At 42.7% G+C, this 25,256-nt stretch overlaps 1 protein-coding gene across 8 annotated transcripts in view; it reads right to left on the bottom strand.

The window, feature by feature from the left end:
- LDAH (lipid droplet associated hydrolase) overlaps positions 1–24,933 on the bottom strand; it is a 1,186,576-nt gene extending 1,161,643 nt beyond the window's left edge. The window contains exons 1-3 of one of the 8 annotated variants that reach the window (XM_069605885.1): positions 24,856–24,933; positions 21,854–21,920; positions 21,424–21,515 (exon numbers count right to left, since the gene is read on the bottom strand). In XM_069605885.1, the coding sequence (XP_069461986.1) occupies positions 21,424–21,433 (10 nt within the window). In that variant the 5' untranslated portion in view covers positions 21,434–21,515; positions 21,854–21,920; positions 24,856–24,933. Of the gene's footprint in view, positions 1–7,537; positions 7,750–21,423; positions 21,516–21,853; positions 21,955–24,790; positions 24,816–24,855 lie in introns of those variants that run through there. The other 7 variants (XM_069605890.1, XM_069605888.1, XM_069605891.1 and 4 more) reach the window with 7 other exon arrangements.
- Between the last annotated feature and the right edge of the window lie 323 nt (positions 24,934–25,256).

The raw sequence follows: 25,256 nt of genomic DNA, 5'->3' as shown, positions 1-25,256 counted from the left end.
AGAGAGCTACAGGCCAATAGCATTACTCGATGTCCCAGGCAAAATCTTTAGTTAAATGGTTCTTAAAGAATTAAATGCTTGGTCCTTGAGAGCAGATAAAAGGGATCCATTCCAGTCAGGCTTTGTTTCCAGCTTGGGTACTGCTCCAAATATGATTCTATTGAATATGCTAAAATCGGTATACAGTGATTCCATCGAATACAAAGCATCGAAAAAATGATTTTTTTTTAAAGGTAAAGGTTTTATTTTTATTATGTGTTTTAAGGGTTAAAAAAAAAAACGGGGGTGGGGGAACCACCCCATTAAAAAAGGAAAAACAAAAAAAATGCATTTTTTCTATGTTTTTGCATTCGATGCTATCACTATAAAACCTAAAATCAAAATATATTGGGCAAAATCAACCACTGTGCATAGCCTTTGTTGATTTTAGAGTCGCTTTCGACTATCGACCGCCAACTATTGTATAACAAATTAGGAAGATAGGAGTGTCCTTCCTCTCTGCGGACTCTTATAAAGATGTTACATGCTGGTATAACAATGCAAGTTAGTCTCACACTGGAGGGCTTTCTGTCTGCCTCTTTTGCCACAGAAAGGGGTCTGCAACAGGGTTGTATATTAGCCGTCACACTGTTCAATTTTTTTATTTTAGACACTTCTGAAAAATCTGCAGAGGCTTTAGCTGATTCAACGAAATTAGGGCGACAAAAGATCACATAGCTATTATATGTGGATGATCCTATCCTCCTGTCCCAGACCCCCCCGTGGACTACAAAATCTACTCAACAAATTAGATGAGTACGTTACTGAGAATAATTTAATCATAAACTTGGAGAAAGCACAAATTGTAATCTGTAAGAAAAGTTTGCGATTGAATGTGACCGAGTATCCATGGTTATTAAAGACGTCTAAATTGTCAGTGGTAGAACACTATAAATATCTAGGTATCCCTTTTGGTGGCCTATTAAATAATAGTGTATACTTGTTGAACATTGATCAAATTAAGGAATCTAATATCGCAAGCAAAAATCTTGACACGAAAATTTGGTAAATTCACCTTCACACACAATGGCATTTTACCAACAGAAGGTGATTCCTATACTCACCTATGGGTCAGAAACTACAACACCAAGGGATGCTAAATGTTGGGTAAGTCAATATTGAGGCTACCCAAGTGCACACCTCTGCAAGTTTTGAACTAGGGTATCTTTCTTTATACAGTAAAGTATTATGGAAAATGTGCTGCCTTTAAAGAAAATGTCTCTTAGGCCTTTGTGCGGAAAACATTTTGAGTATTGTTGCACAACAATTATTGACATCGGAAGAACGGTTTCCACGGATGTGGAGGAATTGTATTTTGGATGAGCTTACTGATACAATGTGTCTATTGATTTGCTACTAACTAACCCTGGAAGAGCAAACATAAAATGATACCAGTATGACTGGATTTGTACACAAGATCGATGTAAAGGGTATGCAGACTTTGACATTTCTTTGTTTGGCCATAAAATATTTCAGATTTCGGAATATGGCAAATGATTTAATTAAATCTCCATCAAATTGCATAAGCATGCAATATTTACGAATAAGGTAAAATTTGTTGCCAACAAATTAAATTTTATCAAGAAGAGGCAACAACCGAAAGACAAACATTTTTGTTGATTCTGTAAGAATGTGACACAAAAAGAAATTTTGCTGCATCTAGTGATTGAATGCTGGGCTTTGAACGAAATGCGTGAAAAATATTTTAATAATTTGTTTTACGTTTCCTGTTCGTTGTCTAATAAAGAAATGTGGCAACTCAATTTTTTCTAGTTCAAGAACAACAGTAAAGATTGCACTTGTTCTGTTTTTGAAAGAAGTGTTGCCAGATATTTAGGATGTGATGCAATTGGATGTCTAGAAGAATGTTTTTTTTTTTGTATGCGATATATGATGAAACTGGTTTGATGAACTGTTAAAGATAAATAGGATGTTGTAAGAAATCCATATATGTACAGAATGTAGTCATGCAAAAAGTGAAATGATTGCAACTTTTCTCTTTCCTTTCTCTTTTATGTACCAAATAATTTGAAAGGGTGAATAAATCAGCCAAAAAATAAATACAAAACAAATAAAAAAGAATCATAAAGCTAGGACGATGGTTGGGGCAAGTAAAAGGAAAATGAAGCGGTATGCAGATGGGAGAAGAGCCAAGGAATCGATCATACATCATACATGTTGGTGACTGTGCAAGTACGCCAACCTGAAGGGCAGAAAGATGTGCCTGTATTTGATCCCAGTTCATTGACTGTGACTGCAGTTGACGGTTCCATGTTGTCGGCGGAAAGTCCTCATCATAACATCAACAGAAACTCATAGTTCTTCTGGAAACTTTCTGAAGATTCACCAGCTCATGAAGAGCCAGCTGACATAATGAGCTCACAAAACAGCTGCTCTGAAAATACGTATGCTGACGTAGACACTGTTGACATTTACAGTGGTGGAGACATCGGTGTGGCTGTTTCTCGTAGTCCATCAAAGAGAATAATCCGTAAACCAGAAAGGTGGATTGAAAAAATTTAATAATGTGACATGTAATGATATATAAAAAAGGGGGAGATGTAGTGTCCCGTTTCTATGCTGGTACTTTTCTGTCCCCCATCTATGTCTGCCCCTGGAACGATCAGCACGAGGACAGATCACGTGGAGGGGGGGTGGGGTCGCGTTAGGCAGAGCGAAGTTTAGGAATTAAGGAGAAAGCCATATTTACACATGCTCCTTGTCCGAGTGTTTATTGAGAGTGTGCACGTCCTCAACGGGGTGGATCCCATTGATAATATAACACTACCTTGGGACCAAATTGCAAATCCGCTCCCTGCTATCAGTTACGGACCTCCTCCTGCTGGTCAATAAAGCAAATTCTGCCTGGTGTGCCTTATTCCCAATCCTGCTGGATGACCATTTGTGCTAATCCTATCTGAAATCATTATTACAATGTGCGGGGCAGTGCATTGGGTCGTACTAGCCAACGGCCTTGAGAAGAAAGTGCCTTAAATGCAAAAGGGAGGTAGACACACTTAAGATGCCTTGACACAGTTATTCTTTCTTGCACAGTGGCCAAATATTCTGTCTCAAGTGAAAAATAGATAACCATGGTTTGTGGGAAATTCTTTGCCAGAAGGTTTTTGCAGGACTCTCTTATGCATAAATTCGATGACAACATGTATGTAAACTATGGAAATGGTACCAGTCAGCAGTTCACAGTCAGGTTTTATGTTTGTCCGACATGGGGCAAGCACATACTTAGCAACTTCTATTGGCAAGGGACTCAGCCGTTCATCATTCTGAGGTCCATACATTGCATGCCATTAAATGGGAAAGAAAAACAGCGTTCTTCTCACGTGTTGTCTGTTGCAAAACCTCAACAAATAAAATGTTACTGCATTGAAAATGGTGGCGGGATCCGGCATGAGGTGCTGTATAAAATCTGATATTAAGTATGTGATTTACACTACTATTTGTGGTACCATTTATATTATTTACATGTAACCTTCATAATATAAATATTATTAAAACAAAATATAGAGTGTGCTTATAACATATGTTATATTGCTATTAATAAATATATTCCTTTGAAATGTCATCTTTCGGTCGAGACTCCTTTTCAGTACTACCTTGCTCAGTGTTCTGTTGTGAGTCACCTGGGTGTCTGCCTGGCAAAGTGCAAAGGCCAAGTGCATGTCACAAGAGACTTTGGAATCGCGGCACCGTAATGCAAGATGAATGTCCCTCACATACAATTTGTAGCAGCAACCAAATGATTCGCACACCAACGATTTTACTGTCTGCAGTGGAATCTCCTTGAATAAAAAGCATGCAGATGGTCAGCTTTGAATTAACTGCCATCTCTGAAAGGGGCGCTTATGAACAGGGGACAGCACAAAGAAGGCTTCTCAGAATCTATGTCGGGGTACCGCAATTCCAGTTAACAGGCTGACAGACGTTGACCAGCCACTCTCTACGTTATTTGACGTTGGGCAAGGAGAGAAAAATATAACGAAGGAGCAGGGTGGTGTAGGGCACTGGGTAGGAATTCAAAGTATAGGGAAGACAAGGCATGAGGCCACAAATCTGTGCCTGCCTAAGCATGTCAGCGGACCACTGGGCCACTGAGAAAAACACCACTATTCCATCTTTTTCCTGTCTCTGTCTATTGCTTTGTCTGAACCGGAAGCAGTAGCAGGAAGACACAGACACCGCAAGACCACACCTATCTTTTTCCTTTAATAAACAAGTGCATTCTTACAATGTTTTTGTTTTTTTACTGAAAATGGATGTTTTAAAAACTTGTTTACAGAGACTGCATTCTTTAAGGGATTGTTTGCTCAGACTGCAGTGCTCCGTATTTTATCACTGCCAGTTTATATTTTAGTCACCTTAGTTTTGACTATTAAGTGATGCATAAGCACCACTTATAAGCCCACGCTATTACAGTTATAGTACAGTTAGGAGGGAGATAGCATGTAAGTGGGTACACACTGATACATGGCAACATTTTGAAGCACCTGGGAGGGAGGTTTTTGTCCAGGAAAACGGGAGAAATAAATGTTCCCATAGTCTCGCATTGGGCAAGAACTGTTTTAGGTGGAATAAAGTTAACAATAGTTATATTTTGAGTCTCCCGCCTATCGGGGGGGGTTGCCTTGTATGTACACACCACTTTTCGGCAATGTTTGGTTATTTAGCCACCCACTAACTGCCATGGCTAATCTGCCTACAATTTCTTCTGCTTGCCCCTGCACCTAACACCACCCTTAACTATTAAAAACTCTTACCAACTTCATGGCAAAAAGGGGAGGGCGAGATGTGTATGTGCTTCTTTAATATACAAACACTTTATGTTATTTTGTATTTGTATAGAGCCTAATGCAATTGTTATGGCTTCGAATCACTGTAGTGGATGAACGCCCTTCGGAAGACGTAATGTATGCAAACGTCTAAACAAAAGAAGCAATTCAAACGAATAGTCATTCGAATTTGGTAATTAGCAAAGATGGCTAGGTTGAAACAAAGCATGCAACGCATATTGCACAGTGAAAACATTCTGGCAGGGACTATGAACGGCTGGACCAACCATTTTCATGGGACTCGGCTATATTCTGTGGGATTCTGTGAGTTCCAGCGCAAGAGGGGGCATGAGTATTTCAAATTGTCTATCAATCCCTAGGGCAAACTTATACAGTTGAGGGCTCTGCAAATTACATGCACGGTGGTCAGATAAGACACAGATAGAACCACTGCATATCCTCTTGTCTGTACCTTCCAAAGTCAAAAAGGAAGCTGTTCCTGGAATCATTCTGGAGTCATGGCTAGTTCAGGGAGATCATCCTGAAGTATGTGTATAGGCCGAATATTTAAAATGAGATGACTCTTGAGTTATTACAGAAACTAATCCAGGATGGGCTGTGGTTACTTCCAGTCATGATCTTGTATTACTCAGGATGACCCCATGACAACTTCAGAATGGGCAGGGATTACTCCAGGATGACCCCATGAAGACTTCAGGATGGGTTGGGATTACTCCAGGATGACCCCATGACAACTTCAGGATGGGTGGGGGATTACTCCAGAAAGACCCCCATAGATGGGTGGGAGATACTCCAGGATGACCCCATGACAACTTCAGAATGGGTGGGGTTTACTCCAGGATGACCCTCATGACAACGTTTGGAGTTGTGAATGATTATTGCAGACAACTTCAGGAGGCATCATTTCATAATGCTTCCAAAAGATTTAGGAAAAGGGTATTACCAGAATGTTTCTGTGTGCAAGTCAGGGGTGTATTACTATAGGGTGAGTCTAATTAGACTAATGGATAGTGTATTGGAAAACCGCAAGGGATTTTGCACCCCTCACATTGTTGCCTTCTATGCTAGAGCACTCAAAAGTTGTTAACCAAGTTTGTCGATTTAGTATACAAAACTACAAATCCACCCCCACAAGGTCACAAAGCAACCTGTAAACTCCCTCATTTCAGTTCTCACCTCTAACTAACATGGCATCACACCCCAATAAACTCACACTTTCAGTGACCTAAACAGAATCTGTTAAAGGTCTACCTGCATGACAGACTGCCGACACTCACTTCACCCAATATCACTAGGAGCAGCTAATAATTACTTCGACCATTCACCAGACAAGAAAACACTTGCTTACCCAACCAGAAATCATCGACAATCCCCAATAGCACATAAACATGAACCATTTACAAGTTGGCACCAACCTACAAGATCAACTATATAGTTCTACACACAAGCGCACTTGCATCTTCAGTTTCACACAGCAGCACGTGAGCTACAATTACGTTGTCGATTAGTAGCAGTGGCTGACGTAGCAACCAAACTCTGTTGTGGGGGATCTTCCAATTCCATTGTTATTAAAGACCGTAATCTGAATGATTGAGCAGGTGTGTGGGAACGTGTAGGTGTCATTTCACTTTAACAGGCATGGCCGTCATACTGTAACAAGGACACACTCTTGAGAAGACATGGTGATAGATTTGAGTTTGTCAAATTAGATCTGTCCGACAAAGCTTTTGTAGCAGACAATTGACTGTTCGTTGTTAGTCCAATATTATGTAGTTGTTGCGCAGATACATCTTTGGGAACTGCAACATTACACAGAGACATCTGCCAATTTACTGCTGTGTCTTTCAATTGTCCAGGGGAAGTAACAAGAGTCAGGAACGTAGGAGCAATGAACAACACTAGCCATTCCTGCCAAAACACCAGCTTTGGTGTAACTGTGAACAGTAGTTACTAAGTCTGGGAATGACAGTTTCCACCCATCAGCTTTTACAATTGAATTCTCTTTGTTTTCTTTTGTTTTTTTTCACTGCATCGTCTTCTTGTAGTTCACGCAACACTTCCCAGATTCCACCAGTAGCTGCTTTTTTTTCTCCTCTGCCTTCCTTTTTAAAGCCTCAATTAGTCCCTCTGCATCACAATAGGTTTTAATTAGTTCGTCAAATATTTTCTGTGTCTTAATACACTGTTTCTGTGCTGCGGGTATGAAAAAGGCAAGTTAAAACTTCATAATGTGACTATAATACAACAGACTTTGCTTGAGCTGTACACTGGGGTAAGCGACTCCCCATAAGTGCGATTCTATCCGTCCCCTTGGTTTCATTTTTGCTTATTCTTGCGCGTCTTGCGGCTTTCCCTTCCTCCCCATGCAGCTACCCACAACTCAGTTTAGCTGCACACATACTCTGACCTGGACTACGGTCCCAGATGGCGTTCAACCTATAGCGCTTTGAGATCATACCAATGATAAAAGGCACTCTACAAAGGCGCAATAACATAAGAGAAATAATGTAGACCATCTATACTTTAGAGAGCTACTATAGAGGAAAGAGATTCTGTAAACGAGTGGTGGGCATTGTACCGCACTCATCCGTATGCGTGAAAAAAGGGAATGCTCCGCGTAGGGACATCAGCTATACCCTCCTCCCCCAGACATCAAAACGATGGACAAAAAAAAAAACCACATTGCTTACCTGCTGACTGGAAAAGCACTACTGCTTTGCAATCCTTTTCTTCATGTATTTCTCTTCTACTTTCATCAAGACCCTCTAATCAGACATTTACAATAACTTCACCAGGAATTGCCAAAGGCTCAAATTCCCCATCCTTTCAAATACACAGAGAATTGTCGGAATCAAAGAAAAGCACATTAAAAAGTGCCATGATTTCAATTATTGCCTAAAAGGGAAAAAAAATAAAGTAAATTTAGTATGCTCCAAGTATTTGTGAAACGTGTCTGTACCCAAAACCATTAATTTATAGTGAGCGTGCTATGGATGTTCCTGTCTGATGTGTCCCTATTTGTGAGTGAAGCATCTGTTGGTACTTGGTAACTTCCTCCAAGACTTCACCCAGCATAGCTTCAACTAGTTGCACATGCTCGCTAATAAAATTAGAGGTGGGTGTTAGAGAGGAAATAAGTTCTTAACTGCAGAGCTCTTGTACCTAAAATGCTGTAGTCATTTTGTGTGCGTCCTTTAAAAAACCAGCACTTGTTTCAGTTTCTTAAATGTAAATATCAACCTTACAGAGTCCCAGCTTGCGGACAGCAACATGTACAGGAAATTATAAGGACTAGAAATAGAAGGGTATGCAGGGAAAAAAGTGATCTTTAATGGGGGAACAAAGAAGTTATTGCACCTTAACAGGCAGCCCTTTGCTAATATGAGCCAGGCACTATCCTCCATAAGCACCGCTACTGTGCCATAAATTATGCACTACAGCTGAACTAGTGCAGCGCTCGGAGCAGTGGAAAAATTCTTCAAAAAAGTAAACCAGGCCATGGATACATTTTGCAGAGGCATGGTTTCTCACACATGCGCCACGGCCCGATACATGCAGATAGCTAATTACTTGGAGAGGGTCGGGTGCACCTCTATCGGAGTAAGACATGTACCTATTCATGTCGAACACTATGGGGGCATTGGAGCAGCAAAAGCATTAAAGACTGAGACGGGCAGCCAGTAGGAGCATTTAGGCCCTACATGGCGACGGTTAGAAAGTTATCAGTAGAACCGTCATTGTGTGGGACTGGGAAGGAGCCTCTGTAGGCTGAACATCTAGGGTGCCTTAAGGCAGTGGTTTTCAAACCGTGGGGCACATAGCTCTATAAAAACAGAGTTATGGTGACTTTTTAATAGAAAATATGAGAATTTGTGGCCGGGGAGTCGAAGGGGGGTTGAAACTATCTTTCTACTCACAGGGAGGGTCAGCATAAAAACCTTTTGAAGACCACTGCCTTATGGGAATAAAGTGACCTCCCACTTTCAAATAGCAAAGCAATTTTACAACACTCCTTTCATGCCCAGGTCAGGTCAAAAAGCTACAGCTACTGTGCCAGCCCTCCGTATACAAGGCTGCTGAAAAATCCAGCAAAACAAGAAAATACCTCCAAGCTCCACAACATCTAACGAGAATGAACTTGTCCCATCGAGAACATCATAAAAAGCATTCACACCTGATCATCATAAACAATGATCAAAAAAGATATTTTAAAATTAATGACATAGTGATCACTAGCCCTTGCAAGCATTCGAAAAATAAGTAATAAAGTTTACAGGCGAACTATCTTCAACTAACCGGAGGTGCAATGGATGGAAAAAACAAACAGCATTTAAGGAGCAACAAAAACCCTCCGGGAACCTCATCAACCTATATAGAAAATGAGAACTAGAACATGCCCCTGAAACCTACATTTGTATTTATTAAATCATGTAGCAATTTCCCCCAAAGTGATGAATCATGGAGAGACTTGAACACGGTCACCCGCGCCCAAAGGCTGGCACAACATCACCATACTGTGAACTGAAAAGGCAATAGCAAAACAAGCCAATGGCGTAAAAGCAATACAACTTTTCTGCCGTATAACATCGGTATCTTCCAAAAGTGAAAAAATAATATTCAAAACATGAAATGCCAGACAGTTTGCTTTTTTATGGGGGGCAGCTTTACAGAACCTCTTTAGGGGTACTTTGATGCTGTACCTGTCCTGTACACTTTTCACATTACACAAATCTCGAACTGATGCATATACTACAATCTTTCCCCTCTTGAACGAGGTGGAAATGGGGAGGGAGGGCGTGGTGCGGGGGAGAGGGGTTGAGACTCCTTTAATGCAGGGGGTCAAAACTCCCCTTTAATGCAACTCTCTTTCAGTAGCTGGACAATTAATGGATGCCACTTAGAGAGTGGTGTCTGTGTTTTTACTTTTTTATTTTTGTTGGCTGGTCTTCAATGACTTAAGTGAAAGCAATGATCAGGCCACGAGCAATGTTAAGAGAAATAAATAGATGAGGGGCATCTGTTCAACGTTTGTTAGAGAAGCCTTTTTTCTCCCTTCTTAACGAGAGCTTGGATGGTGAATATCTGCAACCATTCTCTGTGTGCAGAATCACAGCAGCAAATCTAATTTGGAGCTTTTGTAAAGTTAAGTCCAAAGCTCCCTGCACCACCAGAAGTAGGATCAAAGTACGCTTTCATCAGGGCATTTCAACCGTTCCCGGCATGAACCTATACCTGACAGTGTGTGCAGCACACATTGGTTTAAACTGTCTGCCACACACTTCAAAACCTAGCCAGTCTTCATGGCAGCCAAAAAAACTGTGACCCTTGGCACCCCGCTTCAGAATTAAGCAATATTGAAGATGCTGCTAAAGTCGCACACGCTTCCCACATGCCACACATCACAATCCTCACACAAGGGAAATCTATACCAGCGGGTGTCTGTGCACCGGCATGCAGCTGCCTGGGCAACTTATTGAAAATTACAAGTATAGCTCCACCATGCAGTTTGTATACAATAGACACATTCTCACAGGGGCTACGTGACACTGCAATGTTCTTAAGCAGACGACCAAGTCAAATCTTGAGTATCGCTGGGTCCGTGTGACCCTTTCCTTCACAGTATAACACTGGAATGATTCACTCATACCCAGTCATGTGTACAAGTTGTATATGCACCGTACTGTACACATAGCAACGTCGCACACAAGGGCACCACCAGCACGCGGACAAAGGACCACTTTAAAAAGTAAAAAAAAGCAACCAGGCATTTTGCAAAGGTCTTTTAGTACATTAAGCTTCTGCCGGTCAAGCCCGAACGTGCACTGTCCCAAAGGGGGTGGGGGGGCTAAGTGTTCATCCAAGCTAGCAAACAAAATATATGTTAACATAAAACAGTGGCAGCCAGCAAGATAGAATTAGGTTTTTCCGTCTGTACCATTTTCTTGATAACAATATGGTCACTCGACAGCAGTGGTCTTCAAACATTTTTTGGAGCCGAGCCCCGCCACCCCCTTCCAACCTAAGAAAAATGTAGGGCTTGGTCACCCCTATACACATCGACTCCAAAATGTTTTTATCGGTTGGGAACGGTTAGCGTATGTTGGTGTAGAATGGTACCCCAAATGGTGGTGTGGGCGCCAAACACTAAATTCTTTCAAAATCATTGCTTGCAATAACTCAAATTAGATGAGAAGACATTTGTAAACACAGCATTCAGAATTGTTTTCTGCAACACAGAGGTCTTGACTAAAAGAAGTGTTGGATATTTATTTCCCACAAAAGAAAAAACAGACAATATTGCTGTCCTACAGTGATATTTGACATGCAACTAATTTCTTAAGTACAACTTTGAGATTACCATCAATGCAGTGACTTGCAAGTGTGGCATACTGGAGAACTTGTGTGAAGGGTGGGCCTGGCTTTCAGCAGCCAGCCGGTCACCATTGGGTTTAATTTTTGAAATTGCCAACCGCAGGTTTTCTTCCACCTGGAGCTTTGACCGATATTTAGTCTTTAGGGCTGCAAATGCTGAGAATCCAATCTCAAATGTACGAGGTTCTGAACAGTAACAGTACATGGACTGCACATTTGGATAAAGTTGGAAACTCCATTTTGCCAAAATCCATCCACTTTTATGAATTGGCACTCCAGTACGCGGTCACTTTGAAGCTCCATTAGTTCCCTCTGGTGGTGTATTGGGAGGTGGGCCCCTATGTCTGCTAGGAAAGGCTGCACCACCCAGTCATTGACGTTACAATTGTTCTCTGGCAAGGACTTTGAGACTAGTTCTGAGATGGATTCCTATTAGTGCAGCAACACATGAAAGTTCATACTCCGTCAGAGCATCTGCCAAGAATGGAAATGCATTGGTAATGCCGATATCAACCCTCCTCCAAGCTCCAGCTTCTTCTTGAATGCTGATATTTTTGCGTTAATAGCAAACAATGCAGTTTCTTTGCCTTCCAAGGAGAGGTTTACAATATTTTGCTTTTCAAAGATGTTGCCGTGGTAAGCTAACCAGTACAAGCCAGCGTGAATCACAAAGAGGCTCTTCTTTCATCTGGTCTAAACCCAGGAAGAATTCATAAATGTAATTTAAAACCTTTCCCCTGCAGAGCCACTTAACCTCTGTGTGAAACAGCACAGCATCATGTTCAGCTCCCATTTCTGCACATAATGTGGCAAACAGACGGGCTCTTGTGGGGTGCACCTTAACAAACTTTACAATATTTACAACAGAAGTCAGCACCTCTGCAAGTCCATTCCTGCGCACAGGCAAAGCTTCCCGGTGTATCATGCAGTGTGTCCACAATATATGTAGAGCTACTGTCAACACTTAGCTTTTAACTAAGCTCTAGCACCCCACATTGAAGGAGCACCATCCGTACAAACACCAACACATGCCTCCCACTTAAGGCAGTGGGAACTCAGGAAGTAGTTAACAATGTCAAAGACTTCAGATGCAGTTTCTCTGCCCTGAATTGGTTTACAAAATAAGAAATCCTCCAATATTTATTTTCCATGACAGTACCTCGCATAAGCAATCGAATGTGCTTCTTTTGAAATGTCAGTGGCCTCAACCAACTGTAGGGCAAACTGACTGTTTCAAGGGCGATATCAATTCTGTACAGACATCAGAGGACAGGTCAGTGATGCGTCGGAAAATTGTGGCATGAGACATAGGGATACTTTTGCATTTCTCTGCTGCACCGTCCCCAAGCATTTCCCGGTTGACAGCGAGAATTGTTGGCAGAAGCAATCTGTAAAAGGCTTTTTGTTTTTGCCCAGATAGCTGCATTTGTAGGTAGTGAGGCCACATTTTTAACAGTGTCTGTTTGCTTTTTTATGCCTTGCAGCTGCCGCACAAAGAAATCCCTGGTCTTTTTTGCTAAATCGGCATGTTTTGTTTCCAAATGGTGCTTTATTTTGTTGGCTTCAGGCTGTCATTTGCTGATGTAGTGCCAAAAACACACTGTGGCTTAACTTCTCCAGGAACTGTGATTCATGCGAGCCAAAAATCCTAATAAGAGACATCATATTTCTGTGTTTATGCATTTCTTTTGTCTGTTTTCACCACTCTTCTGCCTTTCGTTTGAGATTCCTACCCATCTTTAGGTACTTGGAAACGATCAATGTGATATTCCCGCATTTTAAAGCCTGAACACAAAAAAAAGATTTATTCGGCCGTTTCTGTGTTGGATTTAAAATGCGGAAAAGATCACATAGAGCCACCCTCCTTGCACAGCCCCAGCCTCTCCCACTCATTAATCGGAGGGGTTTAACCCCCCCTAAAACCGTCCATATATACCACCCACCACCCCCTTCCCGCATCAACACACACATCCTCCCACACATACACACACAGACACAATCACACACACATACAGTCCAAAACTCATCTCTGCCTCTGGTGATGACTCTGCTAGGGCTCACAGAGCCCATCAGTCCCTGCACACACTCGTGTGCAGCAGGGGTTTGACAAGTATGACAGTTCGATTTAGAAAGACCACGCCGTGCAGTCACAGAGCGGTCTTTCTAAATCAACCTTTTTTCACCCATCAGTACGGTGAAAAAGATCTTTTCACTTGTACCAACGATCCATCTCAATAAACTCACACTTTCAGTGACCTAAACAGAATCTGTTAAAGGTCTACCTGCATGACAGACTGCCGACACTCACTTCACCCAATATCACTAGGAGCAGCTAATAATTACTTCGACCATTCACCAGACAAGAAAACACTTGCTTACCCAACCAGAAATCATCGACAATCCCCAATAGCACATAAACATGAACCATTTACAAGTTGGCACCAACCTACAAGATCAACTATATAGTTCTACACACAAGCGCACTTGCATCTTCAGTTTCACACAGCAGCACGTGAGCTACAATTACGTTGTCGATTAGTAGCAGTGGCTGACGTAGCAACCAAACTCTGTTGTGGGGGATCTTCCAATTCCATTGTTATTAAAGACCGTAATCTGAATGATTGAGCAGGTGTGTGGGAACGTGTAGGTGTCATTTCACTTTAACAGGCATGGCCGTCATACTGTAACAAGGACACACTCTTGAGAAGACATGGTGATAGATTTGAGTTTGTCAAATTAGATCTGTCCGACAAAGCTTTTGTAGCAGACAATTGACTGTTCGTTGTTAGTCCAATATTATGTAGTTGTTGCGCAGATACATCTTTGGGAACTGCAACATTACACAGAGACATCTGCCAATTTACTGCTGTGTCTTTCAATTGTCCAGGGGAAGTAACAAGAGTCAGGAACGTAGGAGCAATGAACAACACTAGCCATTCCTGCCAAAACACCAGCTTTGGTGTAACTGTGAACAGTAGTTACTAAGTCTGGGAATGACAGTTTCCACCCATCAGCTTTTACAATTGAATTCTCTTTGTTTTCTTTTGTTTTTTTTCACTGCATCGTCTTCTTGTAGTTCACGCAACACTTCCCAGATTCCACCAGTAGCTGCTTTTTTTTCTCCTCTGCCTTCCTTTTTAAAGCCTCAATTAGTCCCTCTGCATCACAATAGGTTTTAATTAGTTCGTCAAATATTTTCTGTGTCTTAATACACTGTTTCTGTGCTGCGGGTATGAAAAAGGCAAGTTAAAACTTCATAATGTGACTATAATACAACAGACTTTGCTTGAGCTGTACACTGGGGTAAGCGACTCCCCATAAGTGCGATTCTATCCGTCCCCTTGGTTTCATTTTTGCTTATTCTTGCGCGTCTTGCGGCTTTCCCTTCCTCCCCATGCAGCTACCCACAACTCAGTTTAGCTGCACACATACTCTGACCTGGACTACGGTCCCAGATGGCGTTCAACCTATAGCGCTTTGAGATCATACCAATGATAAAAGGCACTCTACAAAGGCGCAATAACATAAGAGAAATAATGTAGACCATCTATACTTTAGAGAGCTACTATAGAGGAAAGAGATTCTGTAAACGAGTGGTGGGCATTGTACCGCACTCATCCGTATGCGTGAAAAAAGGGAATGCTCCGCGTAGGGACATCAGCTATACCCTCCTCCCCCAGACATCAAAACGATGGACAAAAAAAAAAACCACATTGCTTACCTGCTGACTGGAAAAGCACTACTGCTTTGCAATCCTTTTCTTCATGTATTTCTCTTCTACTTTCATCAAGACCCTCTAATCAGACATTTACAATAACTTCACCAGGAATTGCCAAAGGCTCAAATTCCCCATCCTTTCAAATACACAGAGAATTGTCGGAATCAAAGAAAAGCACATTAAAAAGTGCCATGATTTCAATTATTGCCTAAAAGGGAAAAAAAATAAAGTAAATTTAGTATGCTCCAAGTATTTGTGAAACGTGTCTGTACCCAAAACCATTAATTTATAGTGAGCGTGCTATGGATGTTCCTGTCTGATGTGTCCCTATTTGTGAGTGAAGCATCTGTTGGTACTTGGTAACTTCCTCCAAGACTTCACCCAGCATAGCTTCAACTAGTTGCACATGCTCGCTAATAAAATTAGAGGTGGGTGTTAGAGAGGAAATAAGTTCTTAACTGCAGAGCTCTTGTACCTAAAATGCTGTAGTCATTTTGTGTGCGTCCTTTAAAAAACCAGCACTTGTTTCAGTTTCTTAAATGTAAATATCAACCTTACAGAGTCCCAGCTTGCGGACAGCAACATGTACAGGAAATTATAAGGACTAGAAATAGAAGGGTATGCAGGGAAAAAAGTGATCTTTAATGGGGGAACAAAGAAGTTATTGCACCTTAACAGGCAGCCCTTTGCTAATATGAGCCAGGCACTATCCTCCATAAGCACCGCTACTGTGCCATAAATTATGCACTACAGCTGAACTAGTGCAGCGCTCGGAGCAGTGGAAAAATTCTTCAAAAAAGTAAACCAGGCCATGGATACATTTTGCAGAGGCATGGTTTCTCACACATGCGCCACGGCCCGATACATGCAGATAGCTAATTACTTGGAGAGGGTCGGGTGCACCTCTATCGGAGTAAGACATGTACCTATTCATGTCGAACACTATGGGGGCATTGGAGCAGCAAAAGCATTAAAGACTGAGACGGGCAGCCAGTAGGAGCATTTAGGCCCTACATGGCGACGGTTAGAAAGTTATCAGTAGAACCGTCATTGTGTGGGACTGGGAAGGAGCCTCTGTAGGCTGAACATCTAGGGTGCCTTAAGGCAGTGGTTTTCAAACCGTGGGGCACATAGCTCTATAAAAACAGAGTTATGGTGACTTTTTAATAGAAAATATGAGAATTTGTGGCCGGGGAGTCGAAGGGGGGTTGAAACTATCTTTCTACTCACAGGGAGGGTCAGCATAAAAACCTTTTGAAGACCACTGCCTTATGGGAATAAAGTGACCTCCCACTTTCAAATAGCAAAGCAATTTTACAACACTCCTTTCATGCCCAGGTCAGGTCAAAAAGCTACAGCTACTGTGCCAGCCCTCCGTATACAAGGCTGCTGAAAAATCCAGCAAAACAAGAAAATACCTCCAAGCTCCACAACATCTAACGAGAATGAACTTGTCCCATCGAGAACATCATAAAAAGCATTCACACCTGATCATCATAAACAATGATCAAAAAAGATATTTTAAAATTAATGACATAGTGATCACTAGCCCTTGCAAGCATTCGAAAAATAAGTAATAAAGTTTACAGGCGAACTATCTTCAACTAACCGGAGGTGCAATGGATGGAAAAAACAAACAGCATTTAAGGAGCAACAAAAACCCTCCGGGAACCTCATCAACCTATATAGAAAATGAGAACTAGAACATGCCCCTGAAACCTACATTTGTATTTATTAAATCATGTAGCAATTTCCCCCAAAGTGATGAATCATGGAGAGACTTGAACACGGTCACCCGCGCCCAAAGGCTGGCACAACATCACCATACTGTGAACTGAAAAGGCAATAGCAAAACAAGCCAATGGCGTAAAAGCAATACAACTTTTCTGCCGTATAACATCGGTATCTTCCAAAAGTGAAAAAATAATATTCAAAACATGAAATGCCAGACAGTTTGCTTTTTTATGGGGGGCAGCTTTACAGAACCTCTTTAGGGGTACTTTGATGCTGTACCTGTCCTGTACACTTTTCACATTACACAAATCTCGAACTGATGCATATACTACAATCTTTCCCCTCTTGAACGAGGTGGAAATGGGGAGGGAGGGCGTGGTGCGGGGGAGAGGGGTTGAGACTCCTTTAATGCAGGGGGTCAAAACTCCCCTTTAATGCAACTCTCTTTCAGTAGCTGGACAATTAATGGATGCCACTTAGAGAGTGGTGTCTGTGTTTTTACTTTTTTATTTTTGTTGGCTGGTCTTCAATGACTTAAGTGAAAGCAATGATCAGGCCACGAGCAATGTTAAGAGAAATAAATAGATGAGGGGCATCTGTTCAACGTTTGTTAGAGAAGCCTTTTTTCTCCCTTCTTAACGAGAGCTTGGATGGTGAATATCTGCAACCATTCTCTGTGTGCAGAATCACAGCAGCAAATCTAATTTGGAGCTTTTGTAAAGTTAAGTCCAAAGCTCCCTGCACCACCAGAAGTAGGATCAAAGTACGCTTTCATCAGGGCATTTCAACCGTTCCCGGCATGAACCTATACCTGACAGTGTGTGCAGCACACATTGGTTTAAACTGTCTGCCACACACTTCAAAACCTAGCCAGTCTTCATGGCAGCCAAAAAAACTGTGACCCTTGGCACCCCGCTTCAGAATTAAGCAATATTGAAGATGCTGCTAAAGTCGCACACGCTTCCCACATGCCACACATCACAATCCTCACACAAGGGAAATCTATACCAGCGGGTGTCTGTGCACCGGCATGCAGCTGCCTGGGCAACTTATTGAAAATTACAAGTATAGCTCCACCATGCAGTTTGTATACAATAGACACATTCTCACAGGGGCTACGTGACACTGCAATGTTCTTAAGCAGACGACCAAGTCAAATCTTGAGTATCGCTGGGTCCGTGTGACCCTTTCCTTCACAGTATAACACTGGAATGATTCACTCATACCCAGTCATGTGTACAAGTTGTATATGCACCGTACTGTACACATAGCAACGTCGCACACAAGGGCACCACCAGCACGCGGACAAAGGACCACTTTAAAAAGTAAAAAAAAGCAACCAGGCATTTTGCAAAGGTCTTTTAGTACATTAAGCTTCTGCCGGTCAAGCCCGAACGTGCACTGTCCCAAAGGGGGTGGGGGGGCTAAGTGTTCATCCAAGCTAGCAAACAAAATATATGTTAACATAAAACAGTGGCAGCCAGCAAGATAGAATTAGGTTTTTCCGTCTGTACCATTTTCTTGATAACAATATGGTCACTCGACAGCAGTGGTCTTCAAACATTTTTTGGAGCCGAGCCCCGCCACCCCCTTCCAACCTAAGAAAAATGTAGGGCTTGGTCACCCCTATACACATCGACTCCAAAATGTTTTTATCGGTTGGGAACGGTTAGCGTATGTTGGTGTAGAATGGTACCCCAAATGGTGGTGTGGGCGCCAAACACTAAATTCTTTCAAAATCATTGCTTGCAATAACTCAAATTAGATGAGAAGACATTTGTAAACACAGCATTCAGAATTGTTTTCTGCAACACAGAGGTCTTGACTAAAAGAAGTGTTGGATATTTATTTCCCACAAAAGAAAAAACAGACAATATTGCTGTCCTACAGTGATATTTGACATGCAACTAATTTCTTAAGTACAACTTTGAGATTACCATCAATGCAGTGACTTGCAAGTGTGGCATACTGGAGAACTTGTGTGAAGGGTGGGCCTGGCTTTCAGCAGCCAGCCGGTCACCATTGGGTTTAATTTTTGAAATTGCCAACCGCAGGTTTTCTTCCACCTGGAGCTTTGACCGATATTTAGTCTTTAGGGCTGCAAATGCTGAGAATCCAATCTCAAATGTACGAGGTTCTGAACAGTAACAGTACATGGACTGCACATTTGGATAAAGTTGGAAACTCCATTTTGCCAAAATCCATCCACTTTTATGAATTGGCACTCCAGTACGCGGTCACTTTGAAGCTCCATTAGTTCCCTCTGGTGGTGTATTGGGAGGTGGGCCCCTATGTCTGCTAGGAAAGGCTGCACCACCCAGTCATTGACGTTACAATTGTTCTCTGGCAAGGACTTTGAGACTAGTTCTGAGATGGATTCCTATTAGTGCAGCAACACATGAAAGTTCATACTCCGTCAGAGCATCTGCCAAGAATGGAAATGCATTGGTAATGCCGATATCAACCCTCCTCCAAGCTCCAGCTTCTTCTTGAATGCTGATATTTTTGCGTTAATAGCAAACAATGCAGTTTCTTTGCCTTCCAAGGAGAGGTTTACAATATTTTGCTTTTCAAAGATGTTGCCGTGGTAAGCTAACCAGTACAAGCCAGCGTGAATCACAAAGAGGCTCTTCTTTCATCTGGTCTAAACCCAGGAAGAATTCATAAATGTAATTTAAAACCTTTCCCCTGCAGAGCCACTTAACCTCTGTGTGAAACAGCACAGCATCATGTTCAGCTCCCATTTCTGCACATAATGTGGCAAACAGACGGGCTCTTGTGGGGTGCACCTTAACAAACTTTACAATATTTACAACAGAAGTCAGCACCTCTGCAAGTCCATTCCTGCGCACAGGCAAAGCTTCCCGGTGTATCATGCAGTGTGTCCACAATATATGTAGAGCTACTGTCAACACTTAGCTTTTAACTAAGCTCTAGCACCCCACATTGAAGGAGCACCATCCGTACAAACACCAACACATGCCTCCCACTTAAGGCAGTGGGAACTCAGGAAGTAGTTAACAATGTCAAAGACTTCAGATGCAGTTTCTCTGCCCTGAATTGGTTTACAAAATAAGAAATCCTCCAATATTTATTTTCCATGACAGTACCTCGCATAAGCAATCGAATGTGCTTCTTTTGAAATGTCAGTGGCCTCAACCAACTGTAGGGCAAACTGACTGTTTCAAGGGCGATATCAATTCTGTACAGACATCAGAGGACAGGTCAGTGATGCGTCGGAAAATTGTGGCATGAGACATAGGGATACTTTTGCATTTCTCTGCTGCACCGTCCCCAAGCATTTCCCGGTTGACAGCGAGAATTGTTGGCAGAAGCAATCTGTAAAAGGCTTTTTGTTTTTGCCCAGATAGCTGCATTTGTAGGTAGTGAGGCCACATTTTTAACAGTGTCTGTTTGCTTTTTTATGCCTTGCAGCTGCCGCACAAAGAAATCCCTGGTCTTTTTTGCTAAATCGGCATGTTTTGTTTCCAAATGGTGCTTTATTTTGTTGGCTTCAGGCTGTCATTTGCTGATGTAGTGCCAAAAACACACTGTGGCTTAACTTCTCCAGGAACTGTGATTCATGCGAGCCAAAAATCCTAATAAGAGACATCATATTTCTGTGTTTATGCATTTCTTTTGTCTGTTTTCACCACTCTTCTGCCTTTCGTTTGAGATTCCTACCCATCTTTAGGTACTTGGAAACGATCAATGTGATATTCCCGCATTTTAAAGCCTGAACACAAAAAAAAGATTTATTCGGCCGTTTCTGTGTTGGATTTAAAATGCGGAAAAGATCACATAGAGCCACCCTCCTTGCACAGCCCCAGCCTCTCCCACTCATTAATCGGAGGGGTTTAACCCCCCCTAAAACCGTCCATATATACCACCCACCACCCCCTTCCCGCATCAACACACACATCCTCCCACACATACACACACAGACACAATCACACACACATACAGTCCAAAACTCATCTCTGCCTCTGGTGATGACTCTGCTAGGGCTCACAGAGCCCATCAGTCCCTGCACACACTCGTGTGCAGCAGGGGTTTGACAAGTATGACAGTTCGATTTAGAAAGACCACGCCGTGCAGTCACAGAGCGGTCTTTCTAAATCAACCTTTTTTCACCCATCAGTACGGTGAAAAAGATCTTTTCACTTGTACCAACGATCCATCTCAAAAAGGAGCCTGAATCTGTAAAAACATTGCAAAACCCCACTTTAGTGGGGTCACAATAGTTTTTAAAAATCATTTTAAAGTTTTCAAAATTAAAACATTTCGCAAAAAAAGATTTAAAATGGCAAACAACACATGCAAAGATTTAAAATGAACCACGTGAAAAGGTTGGGGGGAAAAACGCCCATGGAAAAATGGGTCAGAAATACTGTGTGGGAAAAATAATAAAGAACAAAGTCCCCAAAAGATTTAAACAATGACAAACACCACATGCAAAGAAACTATGTGAAAAGCTTGGGGGTGGGGAGGGAAGCACCTTGCAAAAATGGGTCAGAAATACTGGTTGGATTAAAAACAAAAAAAAAAAAACACCACATTGATACAAGCCTCAGAAGACTTCCCCGTTTAGATCGTGACATCTTAGCTCACATTTATTTCTTTGAAGTTTGGTCCTGGACTAGGCCACAGATTGGCAGTGAAAACCACACCCGGATGCACATTGCACATGGCAGTTATAAACCTTCAGAACTTCTACTCAACCAATGGTAAAAAGGGAAAATAAATCCTTACCTGCCTGCATGACTGGGTCAAGAGCTACACTGGGATTTTCTTGCTGGGACACAGGTGGTTAGGTTGATACACTGATGCTTGGAGCGATGCTGCTGCAATGAAAACATACAGTCAAGGATACATGGGACTACCTCAGTCTTCAAAATTAAGATTAGATGAGCAGTAGCTAAAACTAGCTCTTGGGTGTTAAGCATCAGCTAGTAAGCAGTATCCAACACTGTGAAACCAGGAGAGCGTAGACAGTGCCCTGTAAATGCAACTCCCACATGAGACGTGAACTTGCAGTACCGCCCCAAACTGGACATGAGAAAAGAACAGCATAAAAAAAAAAGGTTTCAAGTCCCTGACTGTGACTATAACTATACCTTTAAAATTTCCCCACCATCACACACAGTAAAACACAGTTGTTTTTTTAAAAAAGCATCCTTACCATCGGCAAGTCCTTCACAGGCGTCAGGATCTTTGATGGTGCCGCTGCTGCTGAGGAATTCGCTGTCCTAAATGGGATGATAGAACCACAAATTGGTGTTCCTGCAATTCCAAAAAAATATTATAGACGTACCAGATGGACCTTATACCAATGTTTGCCCACTACAATATGCCAGGGAGCGCACATCCTCCCACACACACACACAAAAGGGACCTAGGGTGCAGAGTCCTACTGGGAAATCTCCAGAGTTCCCTATAGGCCAGTCCACCCCAACTGGCAGAGAACAGAGAGCAGTCAGAGTACATACCTGAAAATGTGACTCATACTCAGTCACAGAGACAAAAAAAACCTTGTTATATTTAACCCTTTCTATTCCCTCCCTACAATAATTGAGAAATCTAGCCTGCTGGCATTCCAATCATTCATCTATATATCTTACATAGAATCCGACAATGTAGTGCTTAACCCACCAAGCTAGATTTCGGAAACATCGAGTAATAGCCATTTCACTTTTACTGCAGTTCGGTGACAGCACTGAAGTAGCAGCAGACTGTCGTGGCTGCCATGCCGGACACAAGGGCGCCTGGCTTCTGTGCAACACATGGTGCCCCATGCAGACGAAGGCCTAGCACCCACAGCAGGAAGATATACATGAATTCCACTTTAAATCACTTCTATGGCAGTGGTGCACGTAAAGTGCTGTTGGTAATGCAGTGATTTTTATAAGATCAAGGGATGCATAGACTCGCTCTACGGTAGAACGCTACCGGGGACGCTGAGGAGGTTGACAGACCGTTGCTGAGATGTTACATATGCAAAACGTGTTAATCAAATGACTTTTTGCAATTACTTATAAAAAAAGGAAGTGCTTTAAAATGTGTTTGGCCAAGGGTGGGTTGGGCTATTTCTGCCTCTGTAGTGAAAATCAAAAGTTGGCTCCCATAAACACAGTTTAATTTCCTAATAACTGCTGTCAGCACAATGGAAGCATTTATTTGTGATTAACCAGTTTGACAAACATCTTTATAAATTTAACCTGTGATAAAACACAAAGCAAAGGGCACACAAATTGGTGTGGTTCTTCAACCCAAAAAAAAGAAATTCAAACAAAACTAGTGAACGCAAGTGTCACTAGCGTTTTTGAGTGTGGAAATTACTTTTTTCCTAGAACGTGTAAAATGCACATTTCAACAATAATGTGTCCAGCATCTAGAATGCCTGCTTTGAACAGTGATGCACCCCCAACCCCCACCCCAGTGATGTTCATGGCCCATTGATTCCCGTGGTGTCCCTTTCAGGACAGAAGAAAACAAACAGGATGAGCAAATGGGGTCAGAAAATGGACGACTGCTGGGGAAAGGCGCACAGTGAATATTAGGTCACCAAGTACCCAGCTTCCCTCTAAGAAGTGGAGGGCTTAGTAAAGCCTGGTCAGGATTGAGGCAGGCATTGCAGTGAACCAGCCCCCTGCTTCCCTCCTCTCGCCACATGTCCACCTTCATGGGTCCACACAGGGGACAGGGGAGCAGAGAGACTGGGAAAGTCCTGAAATGCTCAGTTCGTGGCACCCCCTCAAACTGTGGTGGAGAGTGAGCCAAGAAGCAGCATCCCTCACAGGGCAAGAAGACGCTGGTGGCACCTGCAGGAAGTAACAACGCAGCCTGGACGCGTGATCCAAAATTCAGGAAATCGTACGTCAAGGCCATGTTATTTCCTGTTTTGTGGCCACGCCCCCATCATGTCGCACTGACTGAGCATGGGCAGCAAGTCGCTTGCCTTGCACAGTTAAGTGAGGCCAAAGAAAATCAGGCCAGTCCGACAAAGGCTGGGGACACACTGGGAGCCAACATGGGGCACCCAGCAGACATCCGTGGACAGGGGGCACTCTGTCAGCCCATGAGCACACAGGCTCTTCCATGGCCTGGGGGCACCCAGGCAACCAAAAAGGACAGCACTGGATTTGCCCAGCAGGGGCACCCGCACCACACTGAAGAGTTGCTCGTCAGGGACCCTGGGACCACATGGCTGCATCAGGGGCTCTGCAGACATGGGGGTGGGGTCATGGATAGTGTTGCCCAGCAGGGGCACTGTCCATGTGGCTGGTCCTGCAGCTTCAGGCCCTCTGCCTGCTAAGCAGCAGCACTGAGCTGCAGTAATGACACACATGGCAGACAAGGCTCCATTACATCAACTGGCGAGCCAGAAATGGCTCGTCCTTTTTATTATCATGGTCACCAACATGTGACCTTAGCACGTGCCCTGGGAGATACCATGCTCCCTGGAGGGGTGACACACCACAATATTCTCTCTCTTTTCTTTCAAGACTGTGTGAGACAACACAGGGAAATGAAGGAACTCTGTCCTATACATACAGACAGCGGAACAAATGGGGGAGTTGGTGGGGGGGGGCGGAGTACTGCTCAATCCACTGGCTGGCAGCACTGAGCGGTATAGTTAGGCACCTCTCCCAGCAATGTTCAAATAAGAACCCCCCCACCTGGTAAAGGCTGCCAAGGAAACTTCATGCTGTTCCACTCCTGGAATTCACATGGGGTTTCATTTGCAACTGTGTGAGTTCCTTGCTGTTCAAACATTGAAGGCAGTGTTACGCAGAAGGGTGAAGAAGGATGGCGTATATACTGTACAGTTTTGTAGAAAGCCCGTCAATACAGCAAAAAGCCGCTGCCGTTTGGCGGTGGAAAACGTGCAAGTACGCTTATGCAAACGATAAACATGACTTGCGGCTGGCAGCCGAATTTGGTAAAAACATCTGCCTTGAAATGTCCTCGGCGTGAGGGCACAGTCCAACATCACTTCTGTTCGGGGCGGAAGGGAGCCGGGGGTTGAGATAATACTTACCAGCCAAGAAGGCACACAAAGATCCGCTGTTGATGCAATTAAAATAGGAAAAACAAACCCACCGGCCCTTAAATATACCTGGAGCTTCGAAACACTTCTGAGATGTATAAGCGCCTAATAAATACACAATACAAAAGACAAACCTGCCCATGCACGGCACAGAGTACTCCTTCCTACAAGATTCTCTTCCTCAGCACGTAGACGGCTTACCTGAAAACGTCACTACGACTTAAAGGCATTTCAGGAAGTGTCGGCAAACTTTTAAAATCTATCAATGCTATCGGGTCTCACTCTCACAGGGGCTTTAAATGTGTGTTTCAATTGATAATCAAAGCAACATAAGACCTCCCTTTACGAAACGGTGAATTTCAGTTTCAAGCCAGCATCGGTTTAGTATAATGAACCAGCATTTGTAGTTAATTTTATATGCACGTCTTTTAGCATCCATTAACGATCGTTCTAACCCCTTTGTTGTTATATTGGTAAGAGGAGCCCTTTTACAAACCCGGGAAATGAAGTTTTACAGACTGCAGCTGAATCTGTA

Source organism: Ambystoma mexicanum, chromosome 4p (genome assembly GCF_040938575.1).
Source record: "Ambystoma mexicanum isolate Mex_15411 chromosome 4p, UKY_AmexF1_1, whole genome shotgun sequence".
Taxonomy (NCBI): Eukaryota; Metazoa; Chordata; class Amphibia; order Caudata; family Ambystomatidae; genus Ambystoma; species Ambystoma mexicanum.
Note: the sequence above shows the minus strand (reverse complement) of the source record. Positions and strands in the feature narration are given on the sequence as shown.